The sequence below is a fragment of the Cyclopterus lumpus genome, chromosome 1 (genome assembly GCF_009769545.1).
Source record: "Cyclopterus lumpus isolate fCycLum1 chromosome 1, fCycLum1.pri, whole genome shotgun sequence".
Lineage (NCBI taxonomy): Eukaryota > Metazoa > Chordata > Actinopteri > Perciformes > Cyclopteridae > Cyclopterus > Cyclopterus lumpus.
Window position 1 is genome coordinate 144,319 of NC_046966.1, and position 13,321 is coordinate 157,639.

The 13,321-nt window shown below is 42.6% G+C and overlaps 1 protein-coding gene across 1 annotated transcript in view; it reads left to right on the forward strand.

Annotated features, from left to right (window-relative positions):
- The window catches only part of vegfc (vascular endothelial growth factor c), a 102,435-nt gene that overhangs the window by 62,084 nt on the left and 27,030 nt on the right, over positions 1-13,321 (forward strand). The window contains 2 exon segments of the mRNA XM_034539355.1: positions 2,690-2,829; positions 10,076-10,218. Coding sequence (XP_034395246.1) covers positions 2,690-2,829; positions 10,076-10,218 — 283 coding nt within the window.

Here is a 13,321-nt window from a genome sequence, read left to right on the forward strand (position 1 = left end):
GTGCCACACACATATGTTCACCGTATCCAGTTTTTACGGCACTTCCAGCTGACATGTAGAATATTATCATATGACCGGAGTTCAGTCCTGGTGAAGACAGTCAAACATCTAGACTGTAAACAATCTAGATGTTCTGTGTGATACCAAAAGTCAACGATGACTTAACTTTTGTCATGTTACTTATGCAGTTAACTAAGACCAGCTTTGTAAGACCTCATCTGTCTCCCCCCACACAACACACCTACCAAACACCTCCCCATCTGTCCCCCCTGGTGAGCTGCACAAAGGATAAGGGGTCAGCAAACATCGGACAAGTGTCTCTGTGTGTCTTGAAGTCTGCAAACATGTGATCAAATTCCTGCTGTAGCTTTACAATGGTATCAGCATACTTCTCACCACTGAATGTTGTGCATACATTAGTCGGCTGTAGCTCAGTGGGGAGAGTCCCGTAACCACAAGATCTCCGGTTCGATCCCCGCTCTCCCCATAGTTCATGTTGAAGTGTCCTTGAGCAAGACACTGAACCCCCAGTTGCTCCACGGGCGCTTCACTGCAGCCCACTGCTCCTTAATAACTAAGGATGGGTGCAATGCAGAGAAGAATTTTTACGCCATGCACGCCGAATTATGGGGGGCTGGATGTCCCGTACTTCGGGTGGAGAAAGTACTCAAACGCGTACCAGTAAACCACTTTAGCCGAAGAAAGTGTTCGACATTTGGAGGCGATACTTCCATGTTGAGCGGCCGTTCTCCGGTGACATTTCACGGATTTCAATCCGATAAAAGTGTTTGAAAATCGAACGCTGCACTTACGCCATGCACGCCGAATTATGGGGGCTGAATGTCACGCACTTCAGCTGGAGAAAGCGTAACCGTAAACTAGTTTAGCCGAAGAAAGTGTTTGACATTCGGATGCAGTATTTCCACTGGCTCAGATTATGAAAAACAACAAAGCGTGTTATCATAATTATGCAGACGGCACACATATTAACATAACTATATCCTCAGGGGACTATAATCCCATACAAGGGCTGGCAAAATGCATTAAAGAAATCAACAACTGGATGTGCCAGCATTTTCTTCAATTAAATAAAGATAAAACAAGTAATTGTTTTAGGTCCCAAGGACGAACGATCGAAAGTTGGCGCTCAGCTTCAATCGCTGATGTTAAAAACCACAAACCAATCCAGAAATCAAGGTGTAGTTATGGATTCAGACCTTAACCTGAACAGCCATATCAAGACAATTACAAAATCAGCCTACTATCACCAGAAGAATATATAAATTAGAGGACTTATGTCTCAACAGGAGTTGGAGAAACTTGTCCATGTGTTTATCTTCAGTAGACTTGACTACTGTAATGGTGCGTTCACAGGTCTCTGTAAAAAGTCCTTCAGAACGCTCCAGCTCGAGTCCTCACTAAGACCAGGAAAGTGGATCACATCACTCCAGTTCTGAGGTCTTTGCACTGGCTTCCTGTCCAACAAAGAATTGACTTTAAAATCCTGCTGCTGGTTTATAAAGCACTGAATGGTTTAGGGCCTAAATATATTTATGATCTGCTGCTACCTTATGAACCATCCAGACCCCTCATGTGGTCTGGGACTGGTCTACTTTCTGTTCCAAGAGTCAGAACTAAACATGGAGAGCGTACAGTTTTTCTGCTCCACATATCTGGAACAAAGTCCCTGAAAGCTGCAGGTCTGCAGAAACCCTCAGAGACTCTTAGGGACCCTCAGCTCCTTTAAATCCAGATTGAAGACTTTTCTGTTTGCTGCTTTAATTGAAAAATTCAATTCAATTCAATTCAATTCAGTTTATTTTGTATAGCCCAATATCACAAATTACAAATTTGCCTCAGAGGGCTTTACAATCTGTACACATACGACATCCCTGTCCCAGGACCTCACATCGAATCAGGAAAAACTCCCCAAAAATAACCTTTGACAGGCAAAAAAGGGAAGAAACCTTCAGGAGAGCAACAGAGGAGGATCCCTCTCCCCGGATGGACAGAAGCAATAGATGTCATGTGTACAGAATGAACAGCATGTACAGATTCAAGGATATTCAATTTCTGCATTTACCTAGTGCATTTCATTTTTTTTAACTGCATTGCAACTTCTATTTCTTGCTTTTTGACTGTTTTAAATGTTTTAATGAATGTTCTTAATTCTTTTTAAATCTTGTTTTCTTTTGCATTATGTGTTGATGCTTTTAATGGTTTAATGTGAAGCACTTTGAATTGCCTTGTTTTTTAAATGAAATGTGCTATACAAATAAACGTGCCTTGCCTTTATTTTGCAAAGACCCTTGTAAACGGGTCCCGTTGTCCCTGGGAATTGTGGGAGTGAGAGCATGTCACTCTGCTTCACTTGTGTTATACGTTCTTCAACCTGCAGACATTGCTTTTATCCACAGTTCATTAAAGTTTGGTTCAGAAGACGGCAACAAGATGAATGTCTGCTGTAATATGGTGGCACAGAAAACAAGAATTTCTGATTGTAAAAAGATGGTCAACTGGATTAAATAGGAACTTGTGGAGCCCTCTGAGACAACCTGTCCTGCTCACCTGAGGGAACATACGGACAGTGCACGGCCTTCCTCTTGGTGCACTTCACTATCCTTTTTTGTCCTTTGTCTTGACTCACCTTGTCTCTCTCTGACTCTTCTCTCCTTTGCTCTTTCTGCAGCTGTTTGAGATCACAGTGCCGATCACCCAAGGCACCAAGCCGGTGACCATCAGTGTGGCCAACCACACGCAGTGCAGCTGCCTGTCCAAACTGGACGTCTACAAACAAGTTCACAGCATTATCAGGAGATCCCTGCCGGAGTAAGCACTCGTACTCACTGCATCATTCTGTCTCTGTCGAACACACACACACACACACACACTCACCCCCCCCCACACCCCCCCCCCTCCCACACACACACACACACACATACAGACACACACATACACACACACACACGCCCCCCCCCCACACACACATACAGACACACACACACACACACTCACACCCCCCCCCCCCACACACACACATACAGACACACACACACACACACATACACACTCACACACCCCCCCACACACACACACATACAGACACACACACACACACTCACACCCCCCCCCCACACACACACACATACAGACACACACATACACACACACACACACACTCACCCCCCCCCCCCCCTCCACACACACATACAGACACACACACACACACACATACACACTCACACACCCCCCCCACACACACACACATACAGACACACACACACACACTCACACACCCCCCCCCACACACACACACATACAGACACACACACACACACACACACACACACACACACACACACACACACACATACAGACACAACCTGCAGACCGTTCTGTCAGCCTTGCAACAAGTATTCAGACCCAAAGATGACCTCTGTCTGACGCCTGTCTCCTCAGAGCTCTCTCTGTGTGTGTGTGTTTGCGTGTGTGCGGCGTACAGGAGCAGCCTTTTCCTTTTTTCAGCTGAGGTGTTGTTATTGGCACATACACAAGTGTTTGAATCTATTGTTACAGACTCTGCTTCCTGTGCTAAGTGTACATACAGTGTTGTGTGTGTGTGGGGGGGGTGAGGGGCTCTTGATTAACTTCACAGAGCCATGAGATGTTGGTATGTTCTTGAGTGTATACGTGCATGCTGTGATTTTTCCTCATTCCAACTGGCCGGTGTTTACATCACCAACATGGAGCACAAAGACCCAGACTCCCTGCTCATTGTTCTTGGGGACTTCAACAGAGCAAACCTCAGCAAAGAACTGCCAAAATACAGATAGCATATTAAGTGTAGCACCAGGGACAAAAACACACTGGACCACTGCTACACTGTGCTAAAGGATGCATATTGCTCAGTCCCTCCTGCAGCTTTGGGACTCTCTGATCATTGTCTGATTCATCTCCTCCCGTTTCTTCAGGCAGAAATTAAAACCTGCAAAGCCTGTGGTGAAGACTCTGAGGAGATGGACCAATGAGGCCAAGCTGGAGCTACAGTCCTGCTTTGCCTCCACTGATTGGAGTGTTTTTGAGGATGCTGCTATTGACCTGGATGGGCTCACTGACACTGTGACATCATACTTCAGTTTTTGTGAGGACGTGTGTGCCGACTAAAACCTTCTGCACATACAACAATAAACCCTGGTTCACTGAAAGACTCAGGCAGCTTCGTCGGGCTAAAGAGGAGGTCTACAGAGGTGGGGACAGGATTCTGTACAACCAGGCCAGGAACACGCTGACGAGGGAGATCAAGGTAGCTAAGAAGAGCTACACTGAACAACTGGAAAAAGGTTTTCAGGCAACGACCCCTCGTCAGTTTAGAGAAACCTGGAAGTACTCACGAACTACAGGAGACCACCCCCCCGCACTGAGGACAATCACCGACGGGCTGACGACCTGAATGTCTTCTACTGCAGGTTTGACAAGCCCTTGAAAAGACTGGTGTTAACCCGCCTGAAGGACACCACAGGCCCCATGCTGGACCCCCTGCAGTTTGCCTACCGTGCAAACAGGTTGGTGGGTGATGCAGTTAACATGGGACTGCACCATGTGCTGCAACACTTTGACTCCCCAGGGACATATGCAAGGGTCCCGTTTTTGGACTTCAGCTCAGCCTTCAACACCATCGGAGGTACATAAACTCTCCCAGCTCACCGTGCCAGACTCCACTTGTTTGTGGATCACAAACTTCCTGACAGACAGGACGCTGCAAGTGAGGTTGGGAAAAACCACATCCAGCACCCGGACTATCAGCACTGGCACCCCCCAGGGATGTGTGCTCTGCCCACTGCTCTTCTCCCTCTTCACCAACAACTGCACCTCAGGGGACCTGTCTGTTAAACTCCTGAAGTTCGCAGACGACATAACGGTCATCGGCCTCATCAGGACCGGTGATGAGTCTGCGTACAGTTGAACAGTTGAACAGCACGTCCTCTGTGTGGTCAGAACAACCTGGAGCTGAACAAGCCCAACACTGTGGAGAAGCCCCCCAACACTACCCTACCTCACCATACTCAACAGCACTGTGTCCGGTGGAGACCTTCAAGTTTCTGGGATCCACCATCTCCCAGGACCTGAAGTGAGCCTCCAACATCAACACCATCCGGAAAAAGGCCCAGCAGAGGTTGTACTTCAGCAGCTGCTGATCATGTTCTACTCCGCCATCATCCAGTCTGTTCTCTGTGCTTCCATCACTGTGTGGTTTGGATCTGCCACCAAACAGACTAGACAGACTATAACGGATAGTCAGGTCTGCAGAGAGAACTATTGTTCCATCCTGGACTTGTACAGAAACTTGCTGGAAAGATCACTGCAGACCTTCAAACCCTGGACACAAGCTGTTCCAACTCCTCCACTCTGGAAGGCGCTACAATTCAATTCAATTCAGTTTATTTTGTATAGCCCAATATCACAAATTACAAATTTGCCTCCGAGGGTTTTACAATCTGTACACATACGACATCCCTGTGCCAGGACGTCACATCAGATCAGGAACAACTTCCAAGAAATAGAAAAAACCCTTTCACGGGGAAAAAAGGGAAGAAACCTTCAAGAGAGCAACAGAGGAGGATTCCTCTCCCCGGATGGACAGAAGCAATAGATGTCATGTGTACAGATGAACAGCGTTACAGAGTTACATAAAACCATTCAATGAATATGACAGAATGTATGGAAAATTCGTAGTAGGCATGGACCACGATCCAGACCTCCACAATCCATGAAACAGAAGGAGGTAGAGAGGGTGGGGGCATCAGCAGGGCCACGGCAGGAGGTCGGCTCACCAGGCAGGAGGCATCAGACACCGCCAGGTCCAATGGACCCTATGAGACGTGAAGTCACAAAGACTCCGGGGAGAAAGCAGAGTTAGTAAGGTGCACTGGAGAGATGTAAATTCATCCATAAGTAAAGAACAGAGCACTGTACGCCAAAACCACACAGGAGTTCTCAGGGGGAGTTTGCCAAGGCTGTCCCTTGCCTCCTGTTAAGTTGGTGATCTTTGTGAACAGGATGTGCCGTTTAGGAGTGGAGAGGGTCTCCGTTTGGTGACCCCAGGATTGCTGCTTCATTGGCGGTTTTGCAGCTGAATGTGAAGCAGTTTAGGTCCTGGTTCTCCGCCAGAAAACGGTGGAGGGCAGGTCCTTCAGGTTGGGAATCAGTTTCGGTTTCTGAGTGCAAATATCTCAAAGAAATGTTGACATTGTACATTCCTGCAAACTACGGGATATGCTGAATAGCTACATTTCTGAACATAGAATATGTTTCATATCACGGTTACAGAAACACACGGATAACGTTGTGAATCCACAAGTTGGGTTTAGGAACATATGAAACAATGTGTGACTAATTCTCCAGTCGATGCCATAAGACCCCAACAGAGGAAGAGGACACAGTGAGACGACGTATGAAAAGAGTGGCAATCAAACCTCAAATGGGGGAAGACAGTGTAGACCTGTTCAATATGGAATGAGAGAGAGACCGACAGACAGTCACCACTTGTGACTTCAGAGGAATGTTGATACGTGCTGGTATTTAACTATATCTACACTCACGCACACACACATAACAGTGGCATTCAGCACTGCGTGTCAGATTATGCATGCTAAAGGAAACACATTGGAGAATTTATCATCCACAAATCATCCAACATGTAAGAACACACAAACGTCAGCATGAAGCACTCGTATGTTTCACGTTAGGTGAAGTGAGAGAAATGCAGCAGTCACACAGCAGCGGTTTCCCAAAAGTCTCTCTGCCTTTACCTCTCACACATCTTTTTCTTTCACCCTCCTATTCCCTCTCACACATTTAATATCAGGTCTGTACGCTCCGATCTGGCTCGCATCGGGATCCGATCAGCCAGATAACATTCCGAGGTGGCCTGGCTCACATTGAGTGGACAGCACGTGGACACAATCTGGACAATTTATCAAGCCCCATACAGGAAGGAAAGCTGCTCGTAAAAATACAGCATTTTCTGATTATTGCATAACAAAAAATGCAGAAAATATGCTGTGTCTGGCAAAAACGCAAAGCAAAAGCTTGAAGATAGATAGATAGATAGTGTTTTGGGGAGTTTTTCCTGATCCGATGTGAGGTCAAAGGTCAGGGATGTCGTATGTGTACAGATTGTAAAGCCCTCTGAGGGGAGTTTGTAATTTGTGATTTTGGGCTATACGAAATAAACAGAATTTTATTGAATTGAAATAGATATATACTTTATTCATCCCCAGGGGGACATTTCTTTGTATCAGCAGCAAACAAGGTTACAATACATACAATACAATAAAATATCAGAGCAGGATATATTACATTTAAGAAAATTAAATAATTAAATAACAAGTAAAATAAAAAAATTAAAAAACAGCTAAGTATATACATTGTAAGTGAGTATAAAGTATATAAAGTGAAAGCGGTGCATTATTGATTCAATTGGAGGAGAATCTCGCCAGAGGTGATTTATTATACGGTCTTATAGAATGCTGCAGCTCATGTACTCACAAAAACTAAGAAAAGAGATCACATTACTCCTGTATTAGCTGCTCTGCACTGGCTCCCTGTAAAATCAAGAATCAAATTTAAAATGCTCCTCCTCACCTACAAAGCCTTGATTGGTGATGCACAATCATATCTTAAGGAGCTTGTAGTACCATATTGCCCCACTAGAGAGCTGCGCTCATTAAATGCGGGGCTACTCGTGGTTCCTAGAGTCCTAAAAAGTAGGATGGGAGCAAGAGCCTTCAGTTATCAAGCTCCTCTTTTATGGAACCAGCTTCCACTTTCAGTCCGGGAGGCAGACACAGTCACCTCATTTAAGAGTAGACTTAAGACTTTCCTGTTTGATAGTGCTTATAGTTAGGGCTGAATCAGGTTTGCCCTGGTCCAGCCCCTTGATATGCTGCTATAGGCTTATAGGCTGCTGGGGGATGTTTTAGGATACACTGAGCACCTATCTCCTCTTCTCTCTCTCCTTATGGATGAATTTACATCTCTCCATTGCACCTTATTAACTCTGCTTCCTCCCGGAGTCGTTGTGACTTCACGTCTCATAGGGTCCATTGGACCTGGAGGTGTCTGATGCCTGGTGAGCCGGCCTCCCACGTTGGCCCTGCTGATCGCCCCCCCCTCCTCTCTACCTCCTTCTGTTTCATGGATTGGAGTTCCCTTCATACATTGTCATATTCATGTAATGTGTTTATGTAACTTTGTAATGCTGTTCATTCTGTACACATTATATCTATTGCTTCTGTTCATCCGGGGAGAGGGATCCTCCTCTGTTGCTCTCCTGAAGGTTTCTTTCCCTGTGAAAGGTTATTTTTGGGGAGTTTTTCCTGATTCGATGTGAGGTCAAAGGTCAGGGATGTCGTATGTGTACAGATTGTAAAGCCCTCTGAGGCAAATTTGTAATTTGTGATATTGGGCTATACAAAATAAACTGAATTGAATTGAATTGGTCCAACAGACTGGTAGAACATCTCCAACATCTCAGAGCACTGGTCCAACAGACTGGTAGAACTTCTCCAACACCTCAGAGCACTGGTCCAACAGACTGGTAGGACATCTCCAACATCTCAGAGCACTGGTCCAACAGACTGGTAGGACATCTCCAACATATTGTTGCACACATCCAAGGATCCTAGTTTCCTCAAGAAAATGAGTCGCCTCATCTCCTTCTTGTACACAGTGTTGATGTTGGCCTTCCAGTTCAGTCTGTTGTCGATGGAGACACCCAGGAACCTGTACTCCTCCACCATGTCCACATCGTCCTCCACCATGTACCCAGAACTCTCAGCGGTTGTGGAGCCGTAGTCTTCCTCCTGAAATCTACCACCATCTGTCTGGTCTTGGCCACGTTCAGAAGCAGGTGATTTCTGCCGGCCCACTCCACAAAGTGATCCACCACTGCCCTGTACTCCTCCCATCCATCCATAATACACCCGACCACTGCAGAGTCATCAGAGAACTTCTGCAGATGGCATGACCCCGAGTTGTACTGAAAGTCAGTGGTGTACAGGGTGAACAGGAAGGGAGACAGAACACTTCAATTCAGTTTATTTTGTATACCCCAAAATCACAAATTACAAATTTGCCATTAATAAGTCATTAATAAATACATGTTGTAGCCTGTACCTTCATGTCCATGTTTACGTTACGCCGTTAACAGACAGGATTCTTGGCAACTCGCTGATTCTTGGCATTTTTTCCAAAAGCCAATCTCTGTGAGATTGGATTTTCCGCTGTTGCCCTTCAAAACAAAAGCTCAACATTGAGTATGAATTGAGAGTCGCTGTATTAAGCCTGCAACCCCGTTTAAAATGATAGATAAAAGGTGTGGACTTAATATTACTGACAGCAATGAATGGCAAGAGAAGACAAAAAATAATGTGAGATTTGGCCATTAAAACAGTTTAATAAACAATTAACAAATAATATTGACAAGTAATTATCATAATTATTAACCTTGTAGTTGATCAACTTATAAGGCTCCTATGAGTAACCTGGAAGCAAACCATTTCCCACAGATAGAGAACAACATGGGGTTCCCTCTGTACTTGAATGTCTGTTGAATTTAAGTCCAAAAAATATCAGACTGGCTTTAGTAGAATATACATGTCTCCGGCTGATTTCTCTAAAATTAGGCAGCTTTTGTTAGGGTGTACAGTCACTTTAAGTGGTTATTGTCATTGGTAGGTAGCAATATAATATGGAACTAAGTACTGGAAGCTTGTGATTCAACCTTTACAATATCAGAAATATGTCTACAACGTCTCTAGATAGGATCCGATAAACCAACACTCAATTCAATTACATTTATTTTGTATAGCCCAAAATCATGAAAAATCATAAAGGGCTTTAAAATCTCTACACATATTAAATTGAAAGAGGAAAAACCTTCAATGGGGAACATGTGAAGGATGTGTGATTTTTTATTGCATACAATCATTTAACCACCTCTGGGGATGTGAGGGAACAAGCAAGAACGTCTCTTGTGTCTTTACTTCTTTGTATCTCTGTCTCTCTGTTGAAGGTGTCCAATCGCCAACAGAACGTGTCCTCCTGGTCAGTCATGGAGCAGCAGGCAGTGTTGGTGTGTCGGCCTCAGCACCAATGTACACCGCAACCCCCCTCCTCCACCACTGCCTCCTCCCAGGCCCTCCAAACAGCACCTCGGTAAAAGAGTTTGGACATTGGCACACAAAGTAGATGCATGTTGTATCCCTGGTCAATATTTCATAAAACATTGTTGAGGAAGTTGTGTTTGTTTTTCCTATAGTAAATGTTAACTGAACATTTACAGCTGCTGATAGCGATACAGTAGGACTAATAGCAGAAATAACCCTTTGCTGCCAAGAAAGACTTACGTAATGAGGAGAGTATGTTTATTTGTATAGCACATTTCAACTACAAAGCAAGAAAAGTGCTTCACATAAACCATTAAAAGCATTACAACATAATACAAAAGAAGTACATTCAGTAAAATATTTATAAAAAACATAAAAAACAGCCAGTAAAACATTAAAAAGCTATAAAAAAATGCACTAGGTAAATGCAGAAATTGATTAGTATCCTTGAATCTTTAATTAAAGCAGCAAACAGAAATGTCTTCAATCTGGATTTGAAGGAGCTGAGGGTCCCTAAGAGTCTCTGAAGACCTGCAGCTTTCAGGGACTTTGTTCAAGATATGTGGAGCAGAAAAACTGAACGCTTGGAACAGAAAGTATACCAGTCCCAGACCACCTGAGTGGTCGGGATGGTTCATTAGTTAGCAGCAGATCACAAATGTATTTAGTCCTAAAACCTCGGATGTGTTATGTTACCTGCATTATACAAGAGCGCCAGCTGCGGCACTACGGGCATGTGGCACGATTCCCTAAGGCTGACCGGGCCCCCACCCGGACGAGTGTCCGCCTGGAGGATGGCCATACGGAGACACCGGGAGTACCGTCGGAAGGTGGACGCAGCAATGCGCTGCCTTGGCGCATATCCCCATACCTGACCTGACCTGGCCCTAAACCAGTCAGTGGTTTATAAACCAGCAGCATTTTTCATAATCTGAGCCAGTGGAAGCATGTAGATGTTGAACAGAAGAGGCCCCAGTATTGAACCTTGGGGAACACCACATGTCATCCTAGTGAGCTCTGATGTGTAATTAGCTACAGACACAAAGTATTGTCGGGCCTTCAAGTTGGATTCAAACCAGTTAAGTGCTGCACCAGAGAGTCCTACCCAGACTTTTAGGCTGTCTAGTAGTATGTGATGGTCAACCGTGTTGAATGCAGCACTGAGATCCAGTAATACTAAGACATATGTACACACACACACACACATATATACCCAAATATACACACTGAGGTCCAGTAATACTAAGACATATATACACATATATACCCAAATATACACACTGAGGTCCAGTAATACGAAGACATATATACACATATATACACAAATATACACACTGAGATCCAGTAATACTAAGACATATATACACATATATACACACTGAGGTCCAGTAATACTAAGACATATATACACATATATACCCAAATATACACACTGAGATCCAGTAATACTAAGACATATATACACAAATATACACACTGAGGTCCAGTAATACTAAGACATATATACACATATATACACACTGAGGTCCAGTAATACTAAGACATATATACACATATATACACAAATATACACACTGAGATCCAGTAATACTAAGACATATATACACATATATACACACTGAGGTCCAGTAATACTAAGACATATATACACATATATACCCAAATATACACACTGAGATCCAGTAATACTAAGACATATATACACAAATATACACACTGAGGTCCAGTAATACTAAGACATATATACACATATATACCCAAATATACACACTGAGATCCAGTAATACTAAGATATATATACACATATATACACAAATATACACACTGAGATCCAGTAATACTAAGACATATATACACACTGAGGTCCAGTAATACAAAGACATATATACACAAATATACACACTGAGATCCAGTAATACTAAGACATATTTACACATATATACACAAATATACACACTGAGATCCAGTAATACTGAGACATATATACACATATATATACAAATATACACACTGAGATCCAGTAATACTAAGACATATATACACATATATACCCAAATATACACACTGAGATCCAGTAATACTAAGACATATATACGCATATATACACAAATATACACACTGAGATTCAGTAATACTAAGACATATATACACATATATACACACTGAGATCCAGTAATACTAAGACATATATACACATATATACACAAATATACACACTGAGATCCAGTAATACTAAGATATATATACACATATATACACAAATATACACACTGAGATCCAGTAATACTAAGACATATATACACACTGAGGTCCAGTAATACAAAGACATATATACACAAATATACACACTGAGATCCAGTAATACTAAGACATATTTACACATATATACACAAATATACACACTGAGATCCAGTAATACTGAGACATATATACACATATATATACAAATATACACACTGAGATCCAGTAATACTAAGACATATATACACATATATACCCAAATATACACACTGAGATCCAGTAATACTAAGACATATATACGCATATATACACAAATATACACACTGAGATTCAGTAATACTAAGACATATATACACATATATACACACTGAGATCCAGTAATACTAAGACATATATACACATATATACACACTGAGGTCCAGTAATACTAATACATATATACACATATATACCCAAATATACACACTGAGATCCAGTAATACTAAGACATATATACACATATATACCCAAATATACACACTGAGATCCAGTAATACTAAGACATATATACACATTATACACACTGAGGTCCAGTAATACTAAGACATATTTACACATATATACCCAAATATACACACTGAGATCCAGTAATACTAAGACATATATACACAAATATACACAAATATACACACTGAGATCCAGTAATACTAAGACATATATACACAAATATACACACTGAGATCGAGTAATACTAAGACATATATACACAAATATACACACTGAGGTCCAGTAATACTAAGACATATATACACATATATACACAAATATACACACTGAGATCCAGTAATACTAAGACATATTTACATATATATACACAAATATACACACTGAGATCCAGTAATACTAAGACATATATACACATATATACCCAA